Here is a 12324-nt window from a genome sequence, read left to right as displayed (position 1 = left end):
TTTATAGTTACTGGGAGACTTAATGCTGATAGGCTTGCCTGGAGGCTTTTTTTTTTTTTTCCACAGCTGTTCAGCTATGCAAAGAATCGAGCATATGTCAGGTTTAGATCGTCAGGGGGGGTGAATCGAGATCGCGATTTTCATACGATTAATCGTGCAGTTCTAGTTCCATGTAGTGAAAAAAAGCGCTTTCGTACCGTACCGAACCGTTCCAACACCGTACCATGCAGTGGAAAATCGCAAAAGCGAGCCGAACCGTTCAGTTCCATGCAGTGGAAAAGCGCCATGTGTAGGCAGATCAACAGATGATTTGTTTGGTTATTCGTTTGGGGACAGCAGTGTCCAATCCCAATAGCCTCCAGTATATGTCTCTACTCAATATCTCAGGCAGATAACGTCATGTGGAAATAAATAGGGAATTCCTCATAGTGTATACCAGTGGTCCTCAACTCCGGTCCTCACGGCCCACTAACAGGCCAGATTTTAAGTATTTGAAGCAAGAAGAAAATGACCGCACTCCGATGTAAATCAAAAATTGGAGTAAAATTTATTCCACATCAAAACAAATGGGCAAACTGGAACAACACACTGTGGATGCAGGACACAAAGGCAGACGCGTTTCACGACTTAGAGATGTCGCTTACTCATTGCCAACCAATCAGATTTTAAGTATTACCTTGGGGAGATGCAGACTAGAGTTCTGCAATCACTGAGCAGCAAATTATATCACCTGGGATGTACTTCAGTTATCTTGCAAACCTGGCCTGTTAGTGGGCCCTGAGGACCAGGGTTGAGGACCACTGGTGTATACCATTAAAATCCACTTTATTAGGAAAACGTAGGCACTTACAATCAAGTAGAGAGTGGACAGCGTCCGACTCTCAGTCTGGTGTTGTCCAAACATCAAAATGGCAAAGGGGAGGAAGCATGGCGTCCTTGCAGTCCAGGACACCACGGCCATTTCTGATGGTGGACAACATCACACCACGCTGAGAGTCGGACGCTGCCCCCTCTTCACTGTTGGGATTGGACACTGCGGTCACCAAAACGAACCACCAAACGAATCATCTGTTGATCTGCCTTATCCCACCCACTTACTACTTTAATGGAAAAGCAAACCGTACCGAACCATACCGAACCGTTCCAACACGTGCGGTACCATGCAGTGGAAAACCAAACCGAGCCAAGCAGGGCTGAGTGGAGCCGAGCGGGTACTTGCAGTGGAAAAGTGCCACAAGAGGGCCGTACCGATACCATATCCCACAATCCTTTGCATGCAGCACTGACTGTTTGTCACTACTAGCCACTGATTGGTCAGAGAATCGTTGTTATCCCACCCACTTACTACTTTAGTGGAAAAGCAAACCGTACCAAACCGTTCCAACACCGTACCATGTGGTACCATGCAGTGGAAAACCAAACCGAGCCAAGCAGGGCCAAGTGGAGCCGAGCCGGTACTTGCAGTGGATAAGTGCCAATAGACCTTTGTAATGGGGGCCTAGTCTATTTGGTAAGAGGGTGTAAAGTCGGGTGTTGGTGGTGATTCCCACTATGCATGACCCAAGGAACTTTCTCCTCTTTTGATGAGGCCTTTGGGAGAGACTATTTAGCGCTGCACCTTATATTTTAATTGCCTTTTATCTTTTGTATACATTCAAAGATTTTGTGTCAGCTGCTTTTTTACATTTAATTATTCCAAGTCCAGCGCAGTTTATTTATATTATTGTTAATAATCTATCATACCGTGTACAGTCGGGCGCAGTGTGTCTCCATGCTGCTGCCAGGAGAGGTCACACCGCCGTGGTTAAAGCATTGCTTCAGAAGGGTGCTCAAGTGGATGCCAGGACCAAAGAGGACTACACCGCTCTGCACATCGCCACCGAGGCCTGCAAACCGCACGTAGTGCAAACCCTGCTTGGATTTGGAGCACAAGTACAACCGAAAGGGGGGAAGGTAACACCTGAAATATCGATATCTGTTTATTTCATGCCTCAGAAGTATTTTTTGTGTAATAATAAATGTCACTTGCTGAGATCCACATTCCATGGACCTCACTGCTACAAATTTGATACGCTGAAATAAATTTACGTAACATCTTTGTAACACAGCGCTGTCTAACCATAAAGTGCTTAACCACTTCTGGACCTGAAGGTTTTACTCCCTTAATGACCAGGCCATTTTTTGCGATTTGGCACTGCGTTAATGTACATCTGTACGGTCGTGCAACGCTGTACCCAACTAAATGGATGTCCTTTTTTTCCTCACAAATAGAACTTTCTTTTGGTGGTATTTGATCACCTGTGCGATTTTTATTTTTTGCGTTGTAAACAAAAAAAGAGCTCCCTCCATCACTTCCTGATGACGCCACTTCAATGCATTGAGTCATCTGAGCGACATCACTTCCGAGTGGGGTGGAACCAGGGCCGGACTGGCCTACCGGGATACCGGGAACTTTCCCGGTAGGCAGCCTGCCCTGGGGCCGCTTTGGGCTGTGTGGGCAGCTGCGGCGGTGCCCCGGACCGATCCGATCATCCCGGGCGGGTGGCCGGGTGCACAGAAGAGCGGAACGCAAGTGGAACGCAAGCCATCAGCGGAACGGCGTTTCCTTGCTTTTGACCGCTTTTTGTTTGCAGAAAGTGCCACTGGAGGCCCTCTAAAATGTGAGCGATTTCATTAAATTGCCTTTCTTATTTCAAATAAAGAACATTGCACAATGAAGGGCTTTTCTAACTTTCTTTTGAGTAAATGTACCTTTGGATTGTGACTTTCCCATATGAGGTCCTGGCTACCTTTTTATAAGGATTTGCTTCCCAGATTGAGAAAATACTACGGGCATTATAGGTCCTTGGTGGCCTGACTGCTTCTGGTGAGTGGCCAATTTTTCACTAGGTGGTGGACAAGCAACATCAGCACCGGCGTGGAAAATAGGAACACCTAGCACCTGGCATTATTTGTTTTATGGACTTGAAGCATTCATCATATTACTGTTTGATTTATTACAACATTCTGAGAAGACACTAAGCACTTATATCACTTTTTAAATAGTGTCATTGGGTGTTGCATGTAGTTTACTGTTCTGCACTTTATTTATTGCATTTTGCGCTATTTTTTTCTGCCTATACAGCTTGTTGCACTTTATATGTATACATATAGAATACATTGCACTATATATACAGTGGGTACGGAAAGTATTCAGACCCCCTTAAATTTTTCACTCTTTGTTATATTGCAGCCATTTGCTAAAATCATTTAAGTTCATTCTTCTTCCTCATGAATGTACACATAGCACCCCATACTGACAGAAAAACACAGAATTGTTGACATTGTTGCAGATTTATTAAAAAAGAAAAACTGAAATATCACATGGTCCTAAGTATTCAGACCCTTTGCTCAGTATTTAGTAGAAGCCCCCTTTTGTTCTAATACAGCCAGGAGTCTTTTTGGGAAAGATGCAACAAGTCTTTCACACCTGGATTTGGGGATCCTCTGCCATTCCTCCTTGCAGATCCTCTCCAGTTCTGTCAGGTTGGATGGTAAACGTTGGTGGACAGCCATTTTTAGGTCTCTCCAGAGATGCTCAATTGGGTTTAAGTCAGGGCTCTGGCTGGGCCATTCAAGAACAGTCACTGAGTTGTTGTGAAGCCACTCCTTCGTTATTTTAGCTGTGTGCTTAGGGTCATTGTCTTGTTGGAAAGTAAACCTTCGGCCCAGTCTGAGGTCCAGAGCACTCTGGAGAAGGTTTTTGTCCAGGATAGCCCTGTACTTGGCCGCATTCATCTTTCCCTCGATTGCAACCAGTCATCCTGTCCCTGCAGCTGAAAAACACCCCCACAGCATGATGCTGCCACCACCATGCTTCACTGTTGGGACTGTATTGGACAGGTGATGAGCAGTGCCTGGTTTTCTCCACACATACCACTTAGAATTAAGGCCAAAAAGTTCTATTTTGGTCTCATCAGACCAGAGAATCTTATTTCTCACCATCTTGGAGTCCTTCAGGTGTTTTTTAGCAAACTCCATGCGGGCTTTCATGTGTCTTACACTGAGGAGAGGCTTCCGTCGGGCCACTCTGCCATAAAGCGCCGACTGGTGGAGGGCTGCAGTGATGGTTGACTTTCTACAACTTTCTCTCATCTCCTGACTGCATCTCTGGAGCTCAGCCACAGTGATCTTTGGGTTCTTCTTTACCTCTCTCACCAAGGCTCTTCTCCCCCGATAGCTCAGTTTGGCCGGACGGCCAGCTCTAGGAAGGGTTCTGGTCATCCCAAACGTCTTCCATTTGAGGATTATGGAGGCCACTGTGCTCTTAGGAACCTTAAGTGCAGCAGAAATCTTTTTGTAACCTTGGCAAGATCTGTGCCTTGCCACAATTCTGTCTTTGAGCTCTTCAGGCAGTTCCTTTGACCTCATGATTCTCATTTGCTCTGACATGCATTGTGATCTGGAAGGTCTTATATAGACAGGTGTGTGGCTTTCCTAATCAAGTCCAGTCAGTATAATCAAACACAGCTGGACTCAAATGAAGGTGTAGAACCATCTCAAGGATGATCAGAAGAAATGGAAAGCACCTGAGTTAAATATATGAGTGTCACAGCAAAGGGTCTGAATACTTAGGACCATGTGATTTTTCAGTTTTTCTTTTTTAATAAATCTGCAACAATGTCAACAATTCTGTGTTTTTCTGTCAGTATGGGGTGCTATGTGTACATTCATGAGGAAGAAGAATGAACTTAAATGATTTTAGCAAATGGCTGCAATATAACAAAGAGTGAAAAATTTAAGGGGGTCTGAATACTTTCCGTACCCACTGTATATATATATATATATATATATATATATATATATATATATATATAAATATATATAAATATATATATAAATATATATATATATAAATATATATATATATATATATATATATATATATATATATATATATATATATATATATATATATATATATATATATATATCTATATCTATATATATATATAGATATATATATATATATATAAATATATATAAATATATATATATATATATATATATATATAGATATAGATATAGATATAGATATATATATATATATATATATAAATATATATATATATATATATATATATATATATATTACACATTTTTTGTATTTTTGCACAACTAGCCAATAATCTGATGTTTTGTAAGCACATTTGATTGATCACCGTTTGCACAACAGCACTACAGCACTACAATATTTATTTATTTTTAGTTTTCCTATTTGCATTTTATGTATACCATATATGGAGCAACCATTTAGCAACAAATATACGATCATTTTTCATGTTTTGGTGCACCAACCAGTAGTAGTGCCTCAGTGTTTATCTTCATTTTTAACAAAAAAAGAACGACAATTCTGAAAAAAAAAAAAAAAAAATTATATTTTTCACATTCTGCTATATAACATTCCCAATAAAAAAAAAAATTAAAAATTGAATGTTTTCATCCTTTAACCCATTTTGTATTCTGCTACATGTTTTTGGTAAAAAAAAAAAAAAAAAAAAATCCCAATAAGCGTATTTTGATTGGTTTGCGCAAAGTTATCGCGTCTACAAACTAGGGGAAAGATTTATGTCATTTTTATTATTTTTTTCTACTAGTAATGGCGGCGATCTGCGATTTTTAGCGGGACTGCGACATTGCGGTGGACAGATCCGACCCCTAACTGACATTTTTTACACTTTTCTATTTGCATTTTATGTATACTATACGCGGAGCAACCATTTAGCACCAAATATACCATCATTTTTTATGTTTTGGTGCACCAACCAGTAGTAGCACCACACTGTTATTCTTTTTTTTGTTAAAAATTAAGATAGACAATTCTGAAAAAAAAAATTTATAAAAAAAATTAATATTTTTCACATTCTGCTGTATAACATTCCCCCCCCAAAAAAATAAAAAATCTAAATATTTCATCCTCTTAGGCCAATTTGCCTAAATTTGACAAAAAAAGAGCGTCAATTTTGAAGAAATAACTATATTTTTCACATTTTTTTTTATATGAAATTCTCATAAATCTAAATTTTTTAACATTTTAGGCCAATTTCTTTTCTGCTACATATTTTTGGTAAAAAAAAAAAAACTTTTGCGCAAACCAATCAAAATACGCTTATTGCGATTTTTTTTTTTTTGCCAAAAATATGTAGCAGAAAAGAAATTGGCCTAAAATGTTAAAAAATTTAGATTTTTACATTTTTTTTTTGAGAATTTCATATAAAAAAATGTGAAAAATATTGTTATTTCTTCAAAATTTACGCTCTTTTTTTGTTTATAGCGCAAAAAAATAAAAATCGCACAGGTGATCAAATACCACCAAAAGAAAGCTCTGTTTGTGGGAAAAAAAGGACATCAATTTTATTTAGGAACTTGAATCAGAGACAAGAGCACTCCACAGATCCCCCGGGCATACACCTTCCAAAGAGTAGTGTTCCCTTAAATGCCAGGGCCCATAGTCAGTGGGTAAGATGCTTGCTCCCAGTCCTCTCCAAAAGCCCCAGTCCCGGCTAGATCTGTCACAATGTGTACTTTCCACCTTATCCTTAAAGTGGTTCTAATGTCCTAGATCAGTGATGGAGAACCTTGGCACCCCTGATGTTTTGTAACTACATTTCCCATGATGCTCTTGCAATCTGCAGTGTAGTGGAGCATCATGGGAAATGTAGTTACAAAACATCTGGGGCGCCAAGGCTTGCCATCACTGCCCTAGGCCTTTACACAGATGGCCATTTGTGCGCAATGAAGCCAAAGAATCAGCATGACATGATTTCCAGAAGGATTTCGGCGTTGGCAAACCATGCATGTCTCCCATGACAGGTTCCCTTTAAGCCCCCGTTCACACTAGGGCGACCTGTGAGGCGACCTGGGCGACCTGTGAGGCGACCTGGTCGCCTCACAGGTCGCCGCAGGTCGCCTCCCATAGGGAAGCTGCGGACCCGTTCTAATAGGAGCGACACAAGTCGCTCCGACCTAGAAAAAGGGTCCGGAGCTTCTTTGGGGCGACCCGGAGGCGACCGCCATAGACTTCAATGTTATGAAGTCCGTGGCGGCCGCTCCGAGGTCGCGGCGCGCTGCTCGCACCGCGACCTCAGAGGTCACGGTGCGAAGTAGCGTCGCTGCAGTGTGAACCGGCGCTAAATCTCTACACAGAGACCTCTGGAGTTCACATTAAAAACAAATACATAATAAATGGACCTAGCATTATATTTATTTGTACGTTTGAGCAAAAAAATAAATAAATAAATAAAAGCCTTGTCTTACCTTTTGATTATATCCCAGGACCAGGAGACACCTCTACATATCGCGGCCCGAATCAAAGATGGCGAAAAAGTGGCTGAAATTCTGCTGAAGAGCGGAGCCGACGTCAACATGGAAAGAGCCGTGAGTGCAGATCCCTTTGTCTGGGGCTTTCATAGAAAGACAATGGAGATAGGTGGGAAGATAACAATTACAAATACAAATTAATTTAACCTAATTGGCTATCAGCATGTGCACACTATTTAGACTCACATAACTGCCCCTTGCCAGCATGTTGCAAAGAAGGACACTTGCTCTCTATGGGAAGCAGTGGTCTCTCTGTAGAGGTATGACACTTCTTCTGCCATTTAGCAGTTAGAGCTCTCCAGTCAGCAGGGTACATGAGAGGCCGCTCCATTGAGACCAAGAGTCCATCTTTAACCACTTGCCGACCGCCGCACGACTATATACGGCAGCAGTCAGCCCCTCCTGGGCAAATCGACGTACCGGTACGTCGCTCGCCCACGAGCGTCTTGGGGGCGAGCGCGCGCCGCCGGGGGCGAGCGCGCACCGCCGGAGGCGCGATACCGCCCCGCTCGTTCCCTGACATCCACGCGCGAGTGACTGGCGGCTCCGATGTCCGCCGGTCACTCGCGATCTCCCGCTGGAAAGCCGCCTGTCATTCTCCCTGGTGTAACTGCAGAGATCATACGATCCTGCTATGTAGGATCGTATGTCTCTGTGGTTACATCACAAGCCACGCCCCTTGACAGTTAGAATCACGCCCCTAGGACACACTTAACCCCTTGATCACTAATAAAGTTAACCCCTTCCCTGCCAGTGTAATTTTTACAGTAACAGTGCATATTTTTTAGCACTGATTACTGTAGTAATGTCACTGGTACCCCCAAAAGTGTCAAAAATGTTAGTCAGGGGTCCGATCTGTCCGCCGCAATGTCACAGTCCCGCAAAAAAAAATCGCAGATCGCCGCCATTACTAGTTAAAAAAAAAAACAATAAAAATGACATAAATCTTTCCCTTAGTTAGTAAACGCAATCACTTTTGCGCAAACCAATCCAAAAACGCTTATTGCGATTTTATTACCAAAAATATGTAGCAAAAAACAAATTGGCCTAAAATGTTAAAAAATTTTGATTTTTACATTTTTTTTTGGAGGGAAAAATATTGTTATTTTTTCAAAATTGACGCTCTTTTTTTGCTTATAGCGCAAAAAGTAAAAATCGCACAGGTGATCAAATACCACCAAATGAAAGCCCTGTTTGTGGGAAAAAAAGGACGTCAAATTCATTTGGGTACAGCGTCGCACGACCGCGCAATTGTCCGTTAAAGTCACGCAGTGCCGAATCGCAAAATAGGCCCTGGTCTTTGAGCAGGAAAATCCTCCGGGGCTTAAGTGGCTAGAGAATGCTGGAAGGGGACAGGCTTTTCTACGCAGGCTATGGCAGCGTTCTACACAAAACAACCTATAACCAGAGCTTTTTTTCCAGCTGGAACTTGGCGGACCTCTGATCCACCACCTCTGGCTCAGAACTTCTGCTTTCTGCTCAGCACTATCACTTGTAAACATAGAAATCCGGCTTTTGTCTTTACAAGGGACAGCTTGTCTCCCAACGGCTCCCACAGATCTGATCCCTAGAGCGGCTCCCACTTAGTGCAGGATGGGGACAAGGGAGATGTAGGTGCCCAGTGTGCAGTGCGGATGCCGACACCCCCACTGGATGATCTCCCTGCAAGCCACCTACAGTGTGCGGGGAGGCGCTAGAGCCGGCTGGGGGCTTCAACTTAATACAGCAACAATAGTAAGACATGTAGAAGATGGTGGAGCTTTTAAGGTGGGGGGGAGAAGATGGAGGCAGTGGAGGAGGGGTTGTATGCAAAGGTCAAAGCTGAAGAGGGGTAAGGGTGAGATGTGAATGGGGGATGCAGCAGTAAGCAGCTGTGGAAGAAGGCTGAACTGTGCACTCTGTATACAGCACACCCCTGAACTCTGCATTCTGTATACAGCACACCCCTGAACTCTGCATTCTGTATACAGCATGCCCCTGAACTCTGCATTCTGTATACAGCACACCCCTGAACTCTGCATTCTGTATACAGCACGCCCCTGAACTCTGCATTCTGTATACAGCACACCACTGAACTCTGCATTCTGTATACAGCACACCCCTGAACTCTGCATTCTGTATACAGCACACCCCTGAACTCTGCATTCTGTATACAGCACGCCCCTGAACTCTGCATTCTGTATACAGCACACCCCTGAACTCTGCATTCTGTATACAGCACACCCCTGAACTCTGCATTCTGTATACAGCACGCCCCTGAACTCTGCATTCTGTATACAGCACACCCCTGAACTCTGCATTCTGTATACAGCACACCCCTGAACTCTGCATTCTGTATACAGCACACCCCTGAACTCTGCATTCTGTATACAGCACACCCCTGAACTCTGCATTCTGTATACAGCACACCCCTGAACTCTGCATTCTGTATACAGCACACCCCTGAACTCTGCATTCTGTATACAGCACACCCCTGAACTCTGCATTCTGTATACAGCACACCCCTGAACTCTGCATTCTGTATACAGCACACCCCTGAACTCTGCATTCTGTATATAGCACACCCCTGAACTCTGCATTCTGTATACAGCACACCCCTGAACTCTGCATTCTGTATGTAATGCACTCCTGGTATTTAATACGCCTTTAAGACCCTCCCACTCTTAGTGAAATTTAACCACACCCAGTACTTGATGCAGTTTGGAGGGTGTGTGTGGGGGTCGAGGGGGGGGGGGGGGTTTAGGGGGTCATGGTTGAGTTCCTGCACCTATTTTCTGAGAAAAAAAAGCCCTGCCTATAACTGCACAATTTATGTTTTGCAGCACCTACATTGTGCTTAGCTGATTGAAAGTACAAGTTCGGCTCTCTAACACAGCCTTTTTCAACCAGGGTGTACAGGCACCCTGGGGGGCCTTGAGGTTTTTTCAGAGGTGCCTTGGCAAAATGCCTAAAAATTACCCAAAAATTGTTTACAAGCCAGCATGTGGATGAAGGCTGTCCTTTTAGTTACACAAAGCCACAGATTGTCATTGTGCACCGTTACAACCTTCTAGCTTCCAGCATCCTAACGACCAATGGTATCATGAGTTGATGTGGAGGATTCTTGTTTGACCCTTCCTTGCCTCTCTCCATCAGCGTTGGGGTCACCTTAGCTAAGTGATGGAGAAAAACTGAAGGAGAAGAGAAACTTGTAACTTGTACTTGAAAGTGTATTTGCTTTGGAAGAATAAATCCCCTCTACCTTTGGGTGTCCTACTTGTGTGGATGTTGCTGCATTATGTAAAACTATTACAATAGTTTTTACATTTTAGATTGGGGGTGCCTCAAGACTGTCCATAACTTTTAAAGGGTGTCTTGACTGAAAAAAGGTAGAGAAACAGTGCTCTAACATACAAAGCCCTTCCGCCTACTATGAAGGCCTTGATACACTGTTATCGGGCTGGTGCGGGGAGGTTCCGGAGCTAGATTCGGAGGACTAGGAGGACATTTGGAAGTCGAAAATCTGCAAGGCCGAAGTATCCAAGAGAAGCCAAGTAGAAGGTTTTCTTTAGCCACAGGGGTGTGGCAGGATGTGGTTAGAAGATTACCTCTCAGAGCGCAGGAGATAGGTGCTTTGCACCAGAGGTGTAACTAGAACCTTCAGGGCCCCGGTGCAATAAACCATGAAGGGCCCCCCGGACCCCTTCCCTTCAAGCCTGGGGCTCTTCCCACTGATCCTAGGGCCCTTTACTCTCAGTGCGGGGCCTTTTTTTTTTTTACAGTCCCGCAGCAGGACCCTTTCACAAGTTCTGCAGTTGGCCCCCTTCCTGCCATCTTGGGGCCCCCCCACGGTGGTGGAATGCCAGGGTCCAGTCGCAAGTGTGACCTTTGCGATCCTGGAAGTTCACCCACTGGTGTCAGTAGTTTTTATTATTTGATACTTTAATTGTATTATTTTTCATCATTTTATTTATTTTTTTTTACAATGTCACTGACTATGACTCTGTCCATTCAGAAAAGGAAGGAGCTGGTAAATTACATATTTACCGACCCCTTCCTGGTTCTCTATTGTGACACATCCCCTGCAGCAGCCGGCAGGAGAGGGAAGGGAGCACAGTGGGAGGGACCAGAGCAGCACACAGGGGCCCAGAGACAGCAGAACACAAGTGAACTGGATAGGAGGAGTGGCGGGGGCAGCATACAGAGGAACCAATCTCCTCTATCTTCCTCCTGCAGCTACAGGAGGAAAAAGGAGGACAGTGATTTCTCTACATGCTGCCCCCGCCGCCCCTCCTATCCAGGTGTACAGGGGAGCCGCACAGGCCCCCTGGAGCATGGGGCCCGGTTGCAAATGCAACCCCTGAAACCCCTGTAGTTACGCCCCTGCTTTGCACCAAATTTTTGGTTTGGTCAACTGGACATTTGGAAGTATCCCATGGAACAGTTGGTCACTGCCAGAGACCGATTGATTCAATTTAAAATTCTCCATAGAGTAAATTTTACTCCTCAAAAACTGCACAGGATCTTCCTCTCACACCCATCTCGTTCTTGGCGTTGTCCAGGGGATCCTGACACATTTATGCATGTCTTTTGGGAATGCCCTTTTATTAGGTCCTTTGGACAGATATCTCTAAGTGCATTTGTTCGGTCACGACTGTCTCGGTGCCCTTGCCCATTGATGTTTGTATACTGGGTCTTGTTCATTTGCTGGCCACCTCCAGAGCTACGAGAACTCTGTTGGGATTGCTGTTCTATGCTCGTACTGTAAGTGTATTCTCCTACACTGGAAATCCCCGTAGGCTCCTACATCAGATTTTTGGAAATCCATAGTTAACAAAACGGTACCACTTTATAAATACACATAAGAGTCTAGAGAATGTCCTGCCAAATTCTCCAAGGTCTGGGACATCTGGACTGAATCCAAGGAGACAGTGGCTTCCGTCACTATGTCTCCTTAGTAAATTTTGTATTACTACTTGGGTAAAA

The 12324-nt window shown here is 43.8% G+C and overlaps 1 protein-coding gene across 1 annotated transcript in view; it reads left to right on the top strand.

Annotated features, from left to right (window-relative positions):
* The window catches only part of LOC309556168 (uncharacterized protein), a 216924-nt gene that overhangs the window by 75470 nt on the left and 129130 nt on the right, over nucleotides 1–12324 (top strand). Inside the window, exons 10-11 of the mRNA XM_082258529.1 lie at nucleotides 1753–1953; nucleotides 7315–7416. Coding sequence (XP_082114655.1) covers nucleotides 1753–1953; nucleotides 7315–7416 — 303 coding nt within the window. The remainder of the gene's footprint in view (nucleotides 1–1752; nucleotides 1954–7314; nucleotides 7417–12324) is intronic.

This window comes from Pelophylax lessonae, assembly GCF_965119305.1.
Source record: "Pelophylax lessonae genome assembly, chromosome: 5".
NCBI lineage: Eukaryota > Metazoa > Chordata > Amphibia > Anura > Ranidae > Pelophylax > Pelophylax lessonae.
This window is presented reverse-complemented; position numbering and strand designations above follow the sequence as displayed.